Source organism: Bombus bifarius, unplaced genomic scaffold (genome assembly GCF_011952205.1).
Source record: "Bombus bifarius isolate JDL3187 unplaced genomic scaffold, Bbif_JDL3187 scf7180000007984, whole genome shotgun sequence".
Lineage (NCBI taxonomy): Eukaryota > Metazoa > Arthropoda > Insecta > Hymenoptera > Apidae > Bombus > Bombus bifarius.
The window spans coordinates 3466633-3480432 of NW_022884367.1; the positions used below are offsets into that span (position 1 = coordinate 3466633).

At 30.4% G+C, this 13800-nt stretch overlaps 1 protein-coding gene across 2 annotated transcripts; it reads left to right on the forward strand.

The window, feature by feature from the left end:
• The first annotated feature begins 8358 nt into the window (after positions 1-8358).
• Positions 8359-13444, forward strand: LOC117204913 (lipid storage droplets surface-binding protein 1). 2 transcript variants are annotated; one of them, XM_033442821.1, is made up of 8 exons: positions 8359-8516; positions 10108-10266; positions 10755-10940; positions 11026-11218; positions 11817-11986; positions 12213-12470; positions 12571-12669; positions 12817-13444. In XM_033442821.1, the coding sequence occupies exons 2-8, from the start codon at positions 10120-10122 to the stop codon at positions 12952-12954; spliced, it is 1191 nt and encodes a 396-aa protein (XP_033298712.1). In that variant the 5' UTR covers positions 8359-8516; positions 10108-10119; the 3' UTR covers positions 12955-13444. The 2 variants fall into 2 exon arrangements, with proteins under 2 accessions (XP_033298712.1, XP_033298713.1); XM_033442822.1 differs by lacking the exon at positions 8359-8516 and adding an exon at positions 9279-9299.
• Positions 13445-13800: the final 356 nt, after the last annotated feature.

Consider the following 13800-nt stretch of genomic DNA (forward strand, 5'->3'; position numbering starts at 1 on the left):
ATTCTTAGCATTAATAATATTAATTACATAAGTTTGTCCTAACTTTACAAATAACTATGATAATTATGTCTTTCTTCAATATTAGTAAAATTTCCAGATACTTTATACATATAACACGCACATACACATCCACAAAAAATTCTTCAAGTAAGTGTTCAAATTTCTTCATGAAGCACTATGCACACGTGCGCGTGAAATTAAAATGGGAAATTCACAACGAGACAGAATAACGAGACGTGCGATGAAAATGTCCTTTACGCGTTCGAGGCAAGTTGGCAGAGACGTAAGATTTGAGGAATTGTTCGAGATTTGACTCGAAAAATAAAAAGAAGGGGTTTGCATGAATTCGCGCTGTGGCTTATCTCGAAGTTCAACTAATTGTACGAGTTTACATCGCGGCACGGCGGCGCGGCGTGATCACGTCGATTAACGAACAGCTTTTGGAGATACACGACACGCTGCAAACTGTGCAACGGCAGTAGGTCGGCGCATGCAAAGCTCTATCGCTGATCCCAATCTTCTCCTTTGACGAGGATGTGTGATCGAGCACAGTCCAAAATTAACACCGTGCCACAGGAGCACGAGCGAAGCAACATAGCGTCACGAACAACACAGGGATCAGTTGATTCGCCCCTTTGGTACACGCGTTCCTGAGGACTTGTCTTTTAAACTGGGTCAAAAATATGTTTAATTGGACTGCCATTCATATATATGCTTTGACATATAGGAGGCTGTTATGTAATTGATAGACATAATAGTATATTAATTGCTAGGTTGTTGGATCATTGAGTGGTAGATTCTGTTAGGTTTCTGCAGATTGAATAATTGAAATCTTAACTCTCATTGGTTTCTTGTTTTTCGAACTTGACTTGCCTCTTGACAGAAAATGTATAAAATTAGCGGAGGATTAATATAATGAAAAATTCGCAGTTTACATTCGTAAATTTTTTTCATGGAAATTAAAAATAAAATTTTCGTATATCAGATATAAGATTTTTCATACTGTTTACGAATTACAAAGTAACATGCAGGGCATAATACAATAAGTTGTATTATATATCCTTCTTATATTTATTGCAATAAATTAAAATAACATATTAAAATTTATCTTCGGTGTGTATGAATGATTTCCTGGATTCAAAAGTAAAGATACTGAACTAGTTTTGTTTAACATTTATATTAAATATATTATATGTAAATTATTTAGTAGCATATATTACTTCGCATAAATATGGATACTGTCCATTTCCACCGAATGGGAATAATATGAATTTATTTGATAAACAATTGTAAAATTTCATATTACGTCCAGGAAATTCTTCTCTTGTATCTTATATTTCCTTTTATATGACTGCAGTAGCAGTTCATTTCTCATGACATGTTTCGTATCATTGAAGTCAGAAGCGTCTAACGTACAAACGAAAGTTGAAACATTACAGAATATACAACAAGAATACCGACACTTTATTGCAATGTTTGCATTCATCATACAAATGTTGTCATTATTTATATTTACCAATGAATTAAACTAAAATATATATCGAACAAGATGTAACAGTACGGCCAATAAAATTAGTTTAACTAACTTGAAGTCGTTCTTTAACATTCCCTAGAACATTTATTAATAATGGTATCATTTTTCATCAATCTCTTCAAAATACGTAGCAAATAATTCTTAGTTTCTAAAATATATTTCAATCTACCATCGCTTAAACCCATTTTCTTAAATCTTAGAAAAGATGTCTGATATACGAAGATCGTCTAGAGTGACAATTGATGAATAACGATTGATTTTAATGCTTTTTAAGTGTTTAAAACGAATGTCTTTGACAATGCATCTAATTAAAATAACAATTCACTGATTATTATTTTTAATTATTTTTAATTGAATGTGTATAATAAATATACATATCTGTGTGAAATAGTTTTGCTTATAATCGCAATATATATGACGCCCGATGGGATTCGGTTATGAAACGAAAAAGAGCATTGAAAAATTTTACCCCTGAGGTAAGGAGGGACTTGTCTTGGATATCTGTTTGAATGAAGGTAACATCAGAGAAAGGTTTTTGATGGGGGTTCTGAGACCAGAGCACAGGTAAAGACAGGGTTTCAGAATGACGTCGCGACGGAAGCTGAAATGAATGAACGGATTGCTATGTCGAGGGTGGTCAACGTGAGAATGGCCACGTGAAAAGAGACAGGAAAAAGAAGGGAGGAAATGGTCGGAGACCCTCATCATCCTCCGCTAATATTTACTTACGCATATGCAAAGACCAGACTGGTTACCAAAAAAAACTATCTCGTTGGTATTCTTTGATAAAGATACCCGGAACTATGGACATCACATTCAGTGACCGCACCTAACCCCGTTTAATACACCTCTAGATATCCATCCACTTGATATCACTATGCACTTTTGTGTATAAAAAAGAATCAATAATAATAACGTTATAGATATATGTTAATATTGTGTAGTGAATGAGAGAATAATATTATTATCGTGTGCTGATTTTGGAAAGAGATTCATACGATTAGATATTAGTCGGTGATTATATATTATAGACGTAAAGTGTATCATATATACAAAAAGTTTTCATTATAAACATTCCATTTATATAGAAATGTTAGTGATTTACAAATTATTTTATTTATTTAGATCTATTTAATATTAGGGAATAATATTATATATGGATACACGATAATTTGAAATAAAAGATAATAGGCGTATTTATAAGAAATGCGTAGACAACTTTTCGAAAATGGAAACACTGTATTTTATTATACTATATAGAAAGAAAAAATTAATTTAATGTAATTAATTACCGACAACACGGGAATAAGTATATTATTGTTCAGGTAGATACAGCCTTTTGTGTCCGATTAGATGCGGCAAGTACTATTTACAATGCACATACACGTCGCGTCGTCTCACTTTAATCTCTGAAACTCTATTCGCTATTGGAAAAATAATTTCAAATACAATTTACTGTGTTTTGAGTGTGAAGTAATTGCGGCCTAAGAGCCTAACAATGGACATCTCGTATTTGTAAACACAGCTGTCTATAACCAACAACATTTGCGTAAGTTCGTGCCACGGCCACATGACATTCACAACTACGAAGAACATCTTTTGTCTATTCAACGAAGGTAAATTTTGTTTAACCCTAAATGACCTCAGAACTAGGGCTTGACTAGGGTCAATGAAACTATTTCAAAGTGCATTGTACACCCAGTTAGAAACAAATATGCGATTTCATTTGAAAAGAGATAAAAGTTCAGAAATCTTGGACATAACTCCACTTGGGAAAAAATGTACCCATTATGGGATTTTTGCCTTTTTCTTCAACCACTTGTGATAAAAATAATTGCATGCACGGATTAATACGGGACATTGGAAAATATTTTGAACTAAGAAAAATTAAAGACGTTTATAGATGATAATTAAACACACAAATAAAAATTTGTCAAATAATTTTCGAATAATTGGAAAGCTTCTCTTGTTGCCGTTTTAAAATTATTTTACTTTTAATGTTTCGTGATATATTCATTTATTTTTCTATAGATAGTATTTCTAGACATTTTTAGCACAAAATAACAGGTCAAGTTATAAAATATACTCTATTTAATAAAAACTAGGATTAAGTTGAACAAAAACAATATATGATATAACATTCGAATTTGAATGCAGAGATTATGTATCATAGTGGTAGAGTTGTATAAAACCCGAACTATTTTTGTCGTTAAATGTTGAATACAGTTTAATACAAATATTAGAATAATAATAGATACTCGATTACAACACTTGTTATCTAAACATTTTACTACTCGAACATTTTGCTATTCGTGTGCTTTATTATCTGATCGTTCTACTTTAATATGAAATTCGCATTATAATGCGTCAATATTGTGTGTCATAACATTAAAAATGAAACGTGATAAATAGTTGAAATGAAATAGGAGACAATTTGAAATCTAGGTAAGAATATGTGTTACAGATATAAAAACATATAATGTTTTTAAGTTAACTTATAAAGTTTTTAACTCTGTAAAACATTTAATCGACATTTGTAGAAGAAAGAAAGTCAATCAAAGTCTAATTTTAACTTAATTTTTATCAGAGCCTTTCTTCTTCCTTAAAAAAGTTGACCTTGTTTAGCTAGTTCATCCATTTTCTCTCTTACAAATGAAAGTTTAACTTAATCTGTTACTTTTTCTTTCTCCTCTTGTGTTGCTACAATTCTGTTAATTCTTTCTTCTCCCATAACGGGATCAATAAATCTTGCCTTTCGTTTTCTTGATTTTCTGTTCGAAGCTTCGACTACACGTATTAAAAGATATTACATTTACGATAATATTTTTAATTAAGTTAGTTATTATTTTAAAATAAAATCAACAGGTTTCAATTTTTAGTTCGTAAGCAAGTAAGAAATTTGTTACCATCAATAGATAATGCTTCATATTCCTACATACTTACATATGGTTATTCGTGATCTTTTTTATCATTAACTAAATTACAGATAAAGCCACAGACCAGTAACCTCTGTGATAAACCACAGACATTTATGGATAAATCCCTTAACGCTCGGTAGTACAGATCGCGATGTTCCGTAGATATCAAGTTCATTTTTATCGCTTTCGATGCTTAAATTGAATATAATTCCTATATTCGTAGCAAATCACAAAAAGCATAAAGGAACGTTCAGATGATGAACATTAATGTCAATATTACTGTCAATATCCAAAATTCTCAACCACCGACGACAAATATAGATGCATTGTCAATACAATGTTGAAAACCCTAAATATTGACAATAATATTGATCATTTGAACGCTCCATAAGAAACGCTCTGATTCTTTTCGAGGTTGTGTTTCAGAATGTGAGACACAAAATTTTAAACACAGGTCTATTTTGTATTTAGTCAATGATGCGGCTGATAAAGTATCTAAGTCTAAGTAATCAAAATATCATTGAATCTGCCGGAAACTAACAATTAAATCTCATATTTTATTATACCATATTATATTACTAATATCTTACAATAACTGACAAATATAATATACCAACTTCAACACGATTGTATTCTTTAAATATTTTTATCTTTGCTACCTTCTTCGAGCATTGAATAATCCCTACGGCATAATGTTTTCCGTATTCCAGGAATTTTTTGCATCGTCATTTACGTATCATCTAAAAGTTAGTCATGACCATGACTATTATAAAATTCCCATTATGCTGAGTCGTATGGCTAATTACGCTCGTAGAGAAATCGCATTTCCTAAAGAATTATTATTTACTGTAGATTTTTTCAATAAGTTACTATATGTATTGTATGATAATGTTTGCATAGAAACCAAAAATAAATTTTGATATACATCACAGTTAAAACTAATAAGATCAATTGCAGAATGTTTGTATTGAACATAAATTAGAACCGCGCTCCACTTATCATTTGCTTCGCGTTAAGAAACTAATAAAAGAAACGAACAGTGAGAAATCATTTTATGACAATAATAATAATAATCTTGTAATAGTGATAAATAAAAAAATTAATTGTTGATAATATACTCAGCGACTATCCTCTAAAACAATTATTAAATCACACGAGGAGCCGCGATAATTTCAACTAAATATAGATATCGTTTATTTTATTGCACTTCGCTGCATATGCTACACTTGATCGGATTCTTATTGTATTATTTTCAGTATGCATATACATACATATAATATTACATGTATATGTAAAACATATACAATGGGCTATTACAAAGTTTGAAAAATTCTTTAAAAATTCTCATTTCATTTGGATATCTTTAATAATTTTAAAACATGATTTTAATCATTCTTATATAATGTTACAATAACCAGAAGAATAATCCAGAAGAAATGAAACAATTTTCTAATTCTAATAACAATCATGCTTATATATCTAATAACCATGTTCAACTTAATTTTAAGTGATGATTCTACTAATTGTATATATTAAGAAGAAGATTATTTGTACAAAATGGACTTGTGCTATTACACTATTCCTATAATATGGATATTGAGTTCCATTTTATTGAACTGAGAATATTTAAATTTAAATCTTCTAAACCATATAAAATAAATTAGCGATATAAAAAAGAATGATGTACACGTGTAATCGTGCGTGTACATAATAACCATTTACCATGTGATGCAATTATTGCATTAGTGGGCTCAATAATTCATTTCTCTCCTTATTACTTGTTATCTATGTCATTAAACTGGGATTGATGAACTAAGAACACACTTAATTACAGTGTGGTTGTGTCTAATTTTCTACATACTAGATTTATAAATTGAGAAACATTGTATTCAAACTTATTTAACATACATTAATATTATAACAGTTATAAACAGTTTTCTTTGGGGTGTTTTAGCTAGTCTTGTTTCGGTTTAAATGGATTTTGTTGAAATCCTTTTTTTAAACGATAGATACCATATCTCTTTGGTAAATAATAAATAAACCAACTCTTAATAAATAATCCAATCAACCTTTAAACCTTTGACTTTCTAAAAATAGATAATTTGTTTTCCAGCGACACATTTCAAAAATCAATATTTCTTTCAAAACAATAAGATAAAATTCGCCTAGAATTTCCCGTCTTTAATATAGAAAGGTGTTTTATTTCTTAATCCTCAAAAAATCCATCCCACTCTTAAAATGACTATCCAATTCAAATAACTCAAATAGCTTTTCCTGAACTTGATCATTGACTAAATAGTTTCCAATAGATATCCTGTAGTACAAAGGTTATCAGAAATATGATTTTTCTACACCTTAATATCACGAATTAATCTTTGTTTCTGTTACAAAGACATAACAGTCTGTCAAATGGACTTAGGAAGAATTAAATTCTACTAAATAGCATAATTGTATAATGATACGTTGTACAATGAAAGATAAATTCTAAATCGTCTCATTACTTTACATTGATATTACTTAACTTTTTACTGAAATTCAGAAATACAAATTTGAATTCTCATTATCTAAACTGAATTTTAATATAATATTAAATATAGGAAAAATATGATACGTGATGTCTTCCTTCAAAATACGTGTCAAATAAAAAATAAGATGTATTTTTATTCACACATATTCAACTGATTACTATACCATCCCATACACGCAAATAGTCGTTTGATGCGATGGACTTTGTATAGCAATTAAGAACGTCTGCTGGCGATAATTTAAAGTTTTCCACGTAGTCTCCTTTTCCACTATAAATTTTCTATAGCTATTACTATAAGTAGATTCACTGCCCTTCGACTACTACCATGTCGCAACTACTTTCTTCTTTATCGTATCGCTTATGTCTGGCGTTACGTATTTTTAAATGTATAATTTTCTGCATGCGTAACACGTTATATATGTTTTACATTGAAATAATTGAAATAATTTAAATGTTACAAGTATTTGAGTATTACATTAATTCCCAAATAATTTAATTTCTAAATACGTACTACCACCGTTGTACATTTATAACTTCAGATTAAAATATTTATTTACCATTACTTGTAACAAATGACAAATGATTACGATGATGATGATTTTTAAAAATGCTCATCCAATTATTTAGGATGATATTCATCTTATTGTGTTCTATAATAGTAACTTTCGTTTTAGAATTATGTATCTTTTCTTTTCTTTCTAATTACTGAGACAATTCGTATCTCCGTGAAATTGACTGTTCAACATTAATGAATTGAACCATTGCAACATCTAACATTTTCTGAATTAAAAAATTGTTAGATATCTTTTTATAAACAGTTGCTGAATATTTTTGTACAGTAAGAAACTTAAACTTTTTCAATGAATTCTGAAAATATTCAGTTTGAAATTTCCATCTATATTATTATTTTCCATTAGAAATTTCTATCATCGATTTATTAAATTTCTAAATTACGAAACATTGTATTTCATTGAAATATTTACCTGTGAAAATGAATAATCGTGACAGATATAGAAATCAGATTCCCTTAAAATCGCCCGATACTAAAATTCGCTGCAAACTATAAATATTAATTAACTCAATTTTTACTCCAATTACACATATAATTATGTATATAAAAAAATACGCTTTATAGTAAACCTAACCTTGAATAGTGTAACATGCATTACCCCTCGTGTTTAAGCAAAAAATTAAATGTGAATGAGCGGACGAATCAGGATTAACCTTCATTTCTCTATGATCTTTATACAGAACTTTTACTGTGTATTATTAGATTATAAGTGTAAAGCAAGAGCTGAGAAAAAAATAGATTCATGAGGCATGATGGTCGCCGTGGCTGTATAATCGGCGTGTCATAGGTCAAACCGATGAGATACCATTTCGCAGACTCCGACGTGCAGTCAGTGGCGTGTTCTTTCGCGAAACACTGACTCTGTCATTCCATCTGTTTTTACACCCTGCTAAGTTCCGTTATATAATTTCATCGTGATCAAGTCTTCGCCTTACTATCGGTCCATTTGCCTTTTCGCAGCCTAAGGTAAGGATCAATTATCTGTGCAACTACTATCGATCGACTAGTCATTGGTTAAGTCCAATTTTCATGGATTTTCAAACTTTAATATAGATTTAAATGCAATTCGATCATCCTCGTGTGATTCGGTCACTATATCTGGCGTTTACCGTAAAATTCATTAATCTCTGTCTCTCTGGTAAAGTTCTATTTTAAAGATTAATAGAATCTATGTTTAATGAAGCAAAATTTTATATGCGTATTAACTTTGTTACGTTATATAAGAAATTGGATAACTAATTCCTATCCTTATTGTGAAATAGATTCAGATTGTGAAATTCGATATCTGTATTCTCTATATATTCTCTATACAACTATATTAGATACGGCAATATTTTAGATATATATTGAGGTTTATTGAACTTGTTATTATAAGAATATTTTCTAACAACGTTATAATATATTTTGTAATAGCTTCGAAAATATTTATTCCAATTACTTTCGAACGATTATTCCTCAAATTCGTTTCTTCCGTGCTTATATACATATTGAATCTGATGACGCTTTCTTCTACTACTACTTCTCTCTCTCTCTGTCTCTCTCTCTCTCCCTCTCTCCCCCCCTCTCTCACTCTCTCTCTCATGTATATACATCATATATATCACATATATAAATACGAGATATTGTTCGAATTAGGATTAGTTCGAATTAATCGACAAAGTTTGCGTTATAGTTTCGATAAGCGCGATAAGAATAAGGGTATCGACCGGTGTTTAACGTGAACCTATAGTATAATTTTATGGTTTTATAGTAAGTTTGAAACAAACTTGTGTACACCATTCTGTCGACATAAAATTGGCGTTCTTAGTTTCGGAAGTGAGACAACTTATATTATTTATATTTGTATTTATTATTTAAGTATATGACTTAAAGATGTAGGTAACAGATCTCTATAAATAAATCTAAGTTATTGACATACTTGAAGAGAAAGTACAGCCTCGACATTAACCACGAGGTACATTATAATGTGACCTTTCTTATCAATTGCTACAACTGGTTTCTCTCGATTAGTATACAGCACTGTATATATCGTGTATTTAAAAATTTTGCAAAGCTGTAAGAATATTATTCGACGACGTAATGTAACTGATCAGACCTTTCTAATCATTAACTTCCTTTACTATACGTATATGCATACAATCGTTTTATACTCTTGTTTGCACTTGTATGTGTATCTATCAAAAGTTATCACACATTTATTATAAACAGTACCAACAACATTCGTTTCCTTTTATTGTAAGACGACTGACGTTAAGAATATTGTTAAAAATAAGTACTAAAAATGAAATGTTACCATGTCGTTGTTAGTTCTACATTGTATGTATAGATTATTTACGTTGCTAGAGATTTATGAAAAATATAGAAAAGGAATAAATTTTTAAGATGAAAACTATCATTCGGAATAGAAAGGTGTAATATGATATAAAATATAATTAAAACATAATATACAAAAACATACATAAGTAACAGAAAGCTCGAAATTGGTACTTGTGTATACATATGAGTATTAGTATTTTTTGTACTAGAAATGAAAATAATAATTTTGACTTAATTACAGCAACTATCTCAAATGGCGCGAACAATCCCGAAAACTCGATATTCCGAAAACAAACGGCACTCCGATTTGCCGCGTTTCGAATCAGTTGTTAGAATCTCCAACCTGCCTATTGTAGAAAACAGTATACATATCGCTGGTAACGTCTACGATAGACTAAAGGTAAGCAAAACTGTTTTAATAATCTGACAGTTTCACGAATCGCTCCACTTTCTCTCATCCTTCACTTGCTAGTTTCGTTTGTCGTGAAAGTGCCGTATGTTTGCAATGATCAGCAAAACTTTTATATATGTACATTGTATCCAGAAGTAAAATAGCGTGAGCAAACTGCTATCTTTAAAATAGAGAAGTATGAAAGTATATAAACTAAAAATGAAAATATTGCTTTAATGCAAGAATTTAAATATTTCTCAATGACTTTTTAGTTAGAAATTTTAAACGGCTGATTAAGATAAATGCACGTGTATGCAGCAATAAAGCAATTTGTTAATAAGTTTATGTTCTTTATATTCGTATTAATTTAAATGTCAACCACATCTTTAAACATTAATCTTATTCTACTTAATCTTCCATTTATCTAGCTTAGTAATCGTCATATCCTCACGAAAAAAATCAAAATCAAGGGACAAACATGATATTGTTAATTTCAGCGTTCAAATTCATTGATGAGCTGGAGTTTATATACTGCCGAACAATCACTTGCAATTGCAACAGCGTCAGCGAAACCTGCGATTTCCGTATTAAATGGGCCTATTATGACGATCGATCAATTGCTCTGTAAAGGTATCGATATCGTTGAACAGAGAGTACCAGCCGTGCATCTTCCTCCGCATCTTGTAAGTACAGTTAAAGTTAAATGTTAGTTATTTGACATTTCATTATTCTAAAGAATGAAATCAATGTGTATTTTATATTACAAAGATATACTGCAATGCACGAGAATATGTGAGCAACAAAATCGTGAGGCCTGTTCTAATGCGTGCCGGAAGCGTGAAACTGATAGGAAGCCAAGCCGCGAACGCAGCGGTAGATAGATTAGATGGGGCTCTAACTGTCGCAGATAAATATGTTGATCGTTACTTGCCTGCTGATTCTACCGATACAGTAGACCATGGTAAATTCGTTTTAAATTGCCGATAGTAATTTAGACCATATTTTAAATATTCTAATAGCAACTTAAGAAAGTAATCTTTTACATTTTCTATATACAGTGGATACAAAAAGTATTCATACTTCATTGTATTTATTATAGTATTTACGTATTAACTAATTAAATCTAAGTATATTAAATTTTATATCACTTAACAGTAATTTCATATGATTACAAAAATTTTGTACTATGAAAATGAAGTGTATAAAATCTGGTAAAGACACACTTCATTTGGAGAATAAAGGTATGTGCAAATACTTTTTGTTTATCACTGTATGTATAACAAATGAAATCATGTTCAATTAATATCAAATTAAACTTCTAAATATATATTAAATATTGATTATTCGAACTAATCGTGACACGTAGTGTTCAAATAATTAAATTAGTGATTTTCCCTCGCATTATATACCTTTTCGTGTATTTTTCATCTTTATTTCTTTGGTCTCCATCTTTAATCATCGGTTCTAGCGTTTCAGTGTTAACTGATACGTCAAGTACCGTATCGAGCAAACAAATAATCGATTAAGTTAAATCGTTGACAACGAAAATTATTTTTTAGATTCCTCTCCATCTGAACCTGTGAGTAAGACCACACGAACTATCAAACACGGTGCCAGGTTATCTAGGAAATTACAAAAACGGCTAACGCGTCGCACATTAGCGGAAGCTCGAGCGCTTAAGGAACAAGGAACGGAATGCATTCATATACTTTTATATATTGTAGAATTGGTAAGTAACACTTCTTTCAGCTGATATACGTAATAAACAATACAAATAATAAATAAAAATTAGCAAAAGTAAAAAGAAAGGAGAAGGAAGCCTTGAGTAAGTATTATTTATTTGTATTATTTATTAATATCATTTACTGAATAAAGAAACTATACTTTGCATCATTGATCACTTTCCAATTATATACTTGCTCTGTTATGCGAACGATGAAGTTGATATGTTACAGTTAGCAACGGACCCAAAACTAGCATTTAAAAAGGCGAAAGAACTTTGGGGAACATTAAGTTTGCCTGAACCAGAAAACCAAGCTCGACCAGCTACTCTAGAACAGTTATTGGTTCTTTTAACGCGTGAATCTGCGCGTCGTATTGTTCATCTAGTGAATGGGACAACAACGTTAGCAGCTAGAACCCCGCGCAATCTTGGTAGACTTCTCATTGGAGTGTCGCATCAATTGCTCGTAGTTGCGGATGCTACTTTCAGAGTAATTGTCAATAAATTTGTACATCATTCAATTCTTGAAATATTCATTACTACGGTTCCTTCGTTTATCTATGTTTATTCGGCCTCTTTTTGTTCTGAAGATGATGCCAATTATCGGTAAAAGGGGTGCAGCAAAAGAACAAATTTCAGCCATTAATTTGGCTATACAAAGGCTCAATTCATCTACAAATCATTTATTGGTATGTAGAATTCAAATAATGTTCACTCTAATAATGTTTAACCACGAACCACATTTATTATAGATTTTTATTAATTATGATGTACCTATGTCATCAACTAGTATCAATACAAAAAATAGTATCAAGCAACTGATGCTACTTTTACAGGAGCAGTTCGCAACTTTTCTAGCTGGTCGTCCATGTGTTTCCAAAGTAACACATGCAAAGAGTCATCAACAAAACCACAACAACCACATGTCGATGTCTTCAAAACCTCCCGTAAATGGTATCGATACTATCGAGTAACAAAACTGTGGTTATAAGTTATTTTGCGTAAGTTCCGTCTATGATAGCATTTATTTCAAGGTTGATAACTATGTATCAGGAAAATTTCTCATTGAAATTTCACAGATAAATAATATCCACCGAAATATTATAATATAGTTTTCGAACACATTATACTCCCACACTCACATTAAGCAATTAATGAATATTTCTCTTATATCGAAGACATAAGTGTGTATTGTATCCGTGTCATTCCTAGTTTTCAATTCTTGAATCTACATTTAGTACATAAACTATAATGTGTCTAGAAACAAGAAAGTGCAAAAATAGATATTATGATAATTTCACAGTCATCACGATGCCATTAAAAAATGGTCTATTTGTTTTGTTGACTCGAAGTAGATTATACATTCTTGCCCGTATATATCTTTAAGAAGCTTGTTATTGATGTCTCGTTATAATTGTACTAAACATATTGAATATAATATATATAAGTTGTGTTTGTGTTTAATCCAATGCAGATATCTTTGATTAGTTTATGCATCTATAATTATCTTAATATGCCTCTTACATTTTATTTCATTGAATGATATAATTTAATAAATTTCAATTTTTAAATTATTCAAACAAATTTCGCAATAGTTAGAAAAGTAATAAAGAATAGTACATTGCAAATAAGTAAGCGAATTTAGATAAGTAATTTTTTTAAAGCATTAATGTTACTTTAGACCTAATTATCGCTTCTGTTATCAAAGCTAATGAAACTAGATTTTCTAACTAGTACATTAATGTGTTTTAACGAACTGATAAGGTACACACACGCACACATACACATAGAAACAATTGAATTAAAAATTTCACTTTTTA

What these genes read in the sequence shown, in the direction of transcription:
- LOC117204913 (XM_033442821.1), top strand. Translation starts at nt 10,120, where the DNA reads ATGGCGCGAACAATCCCGAAAACTCGATATTCCGAAAACAAACGGCAC. An exon ending in TGCATCTTCCTCCGCATCTT is followed by an intron (nt 10,941 to 11,025) that starts GTAAGTACAGTT and finishes TATATTACAAAG; the next exon opens with ATATACTGCAATGCACGAGA. An exon ending in TTTTATATATTGTAGAATTG is followed by an intron (nt 11,987 to 12,212) that starts GTAAGTAACACT and finishes GATATGTTACAG; the next exon opens with TTAGCAACGGACCCAAAACT.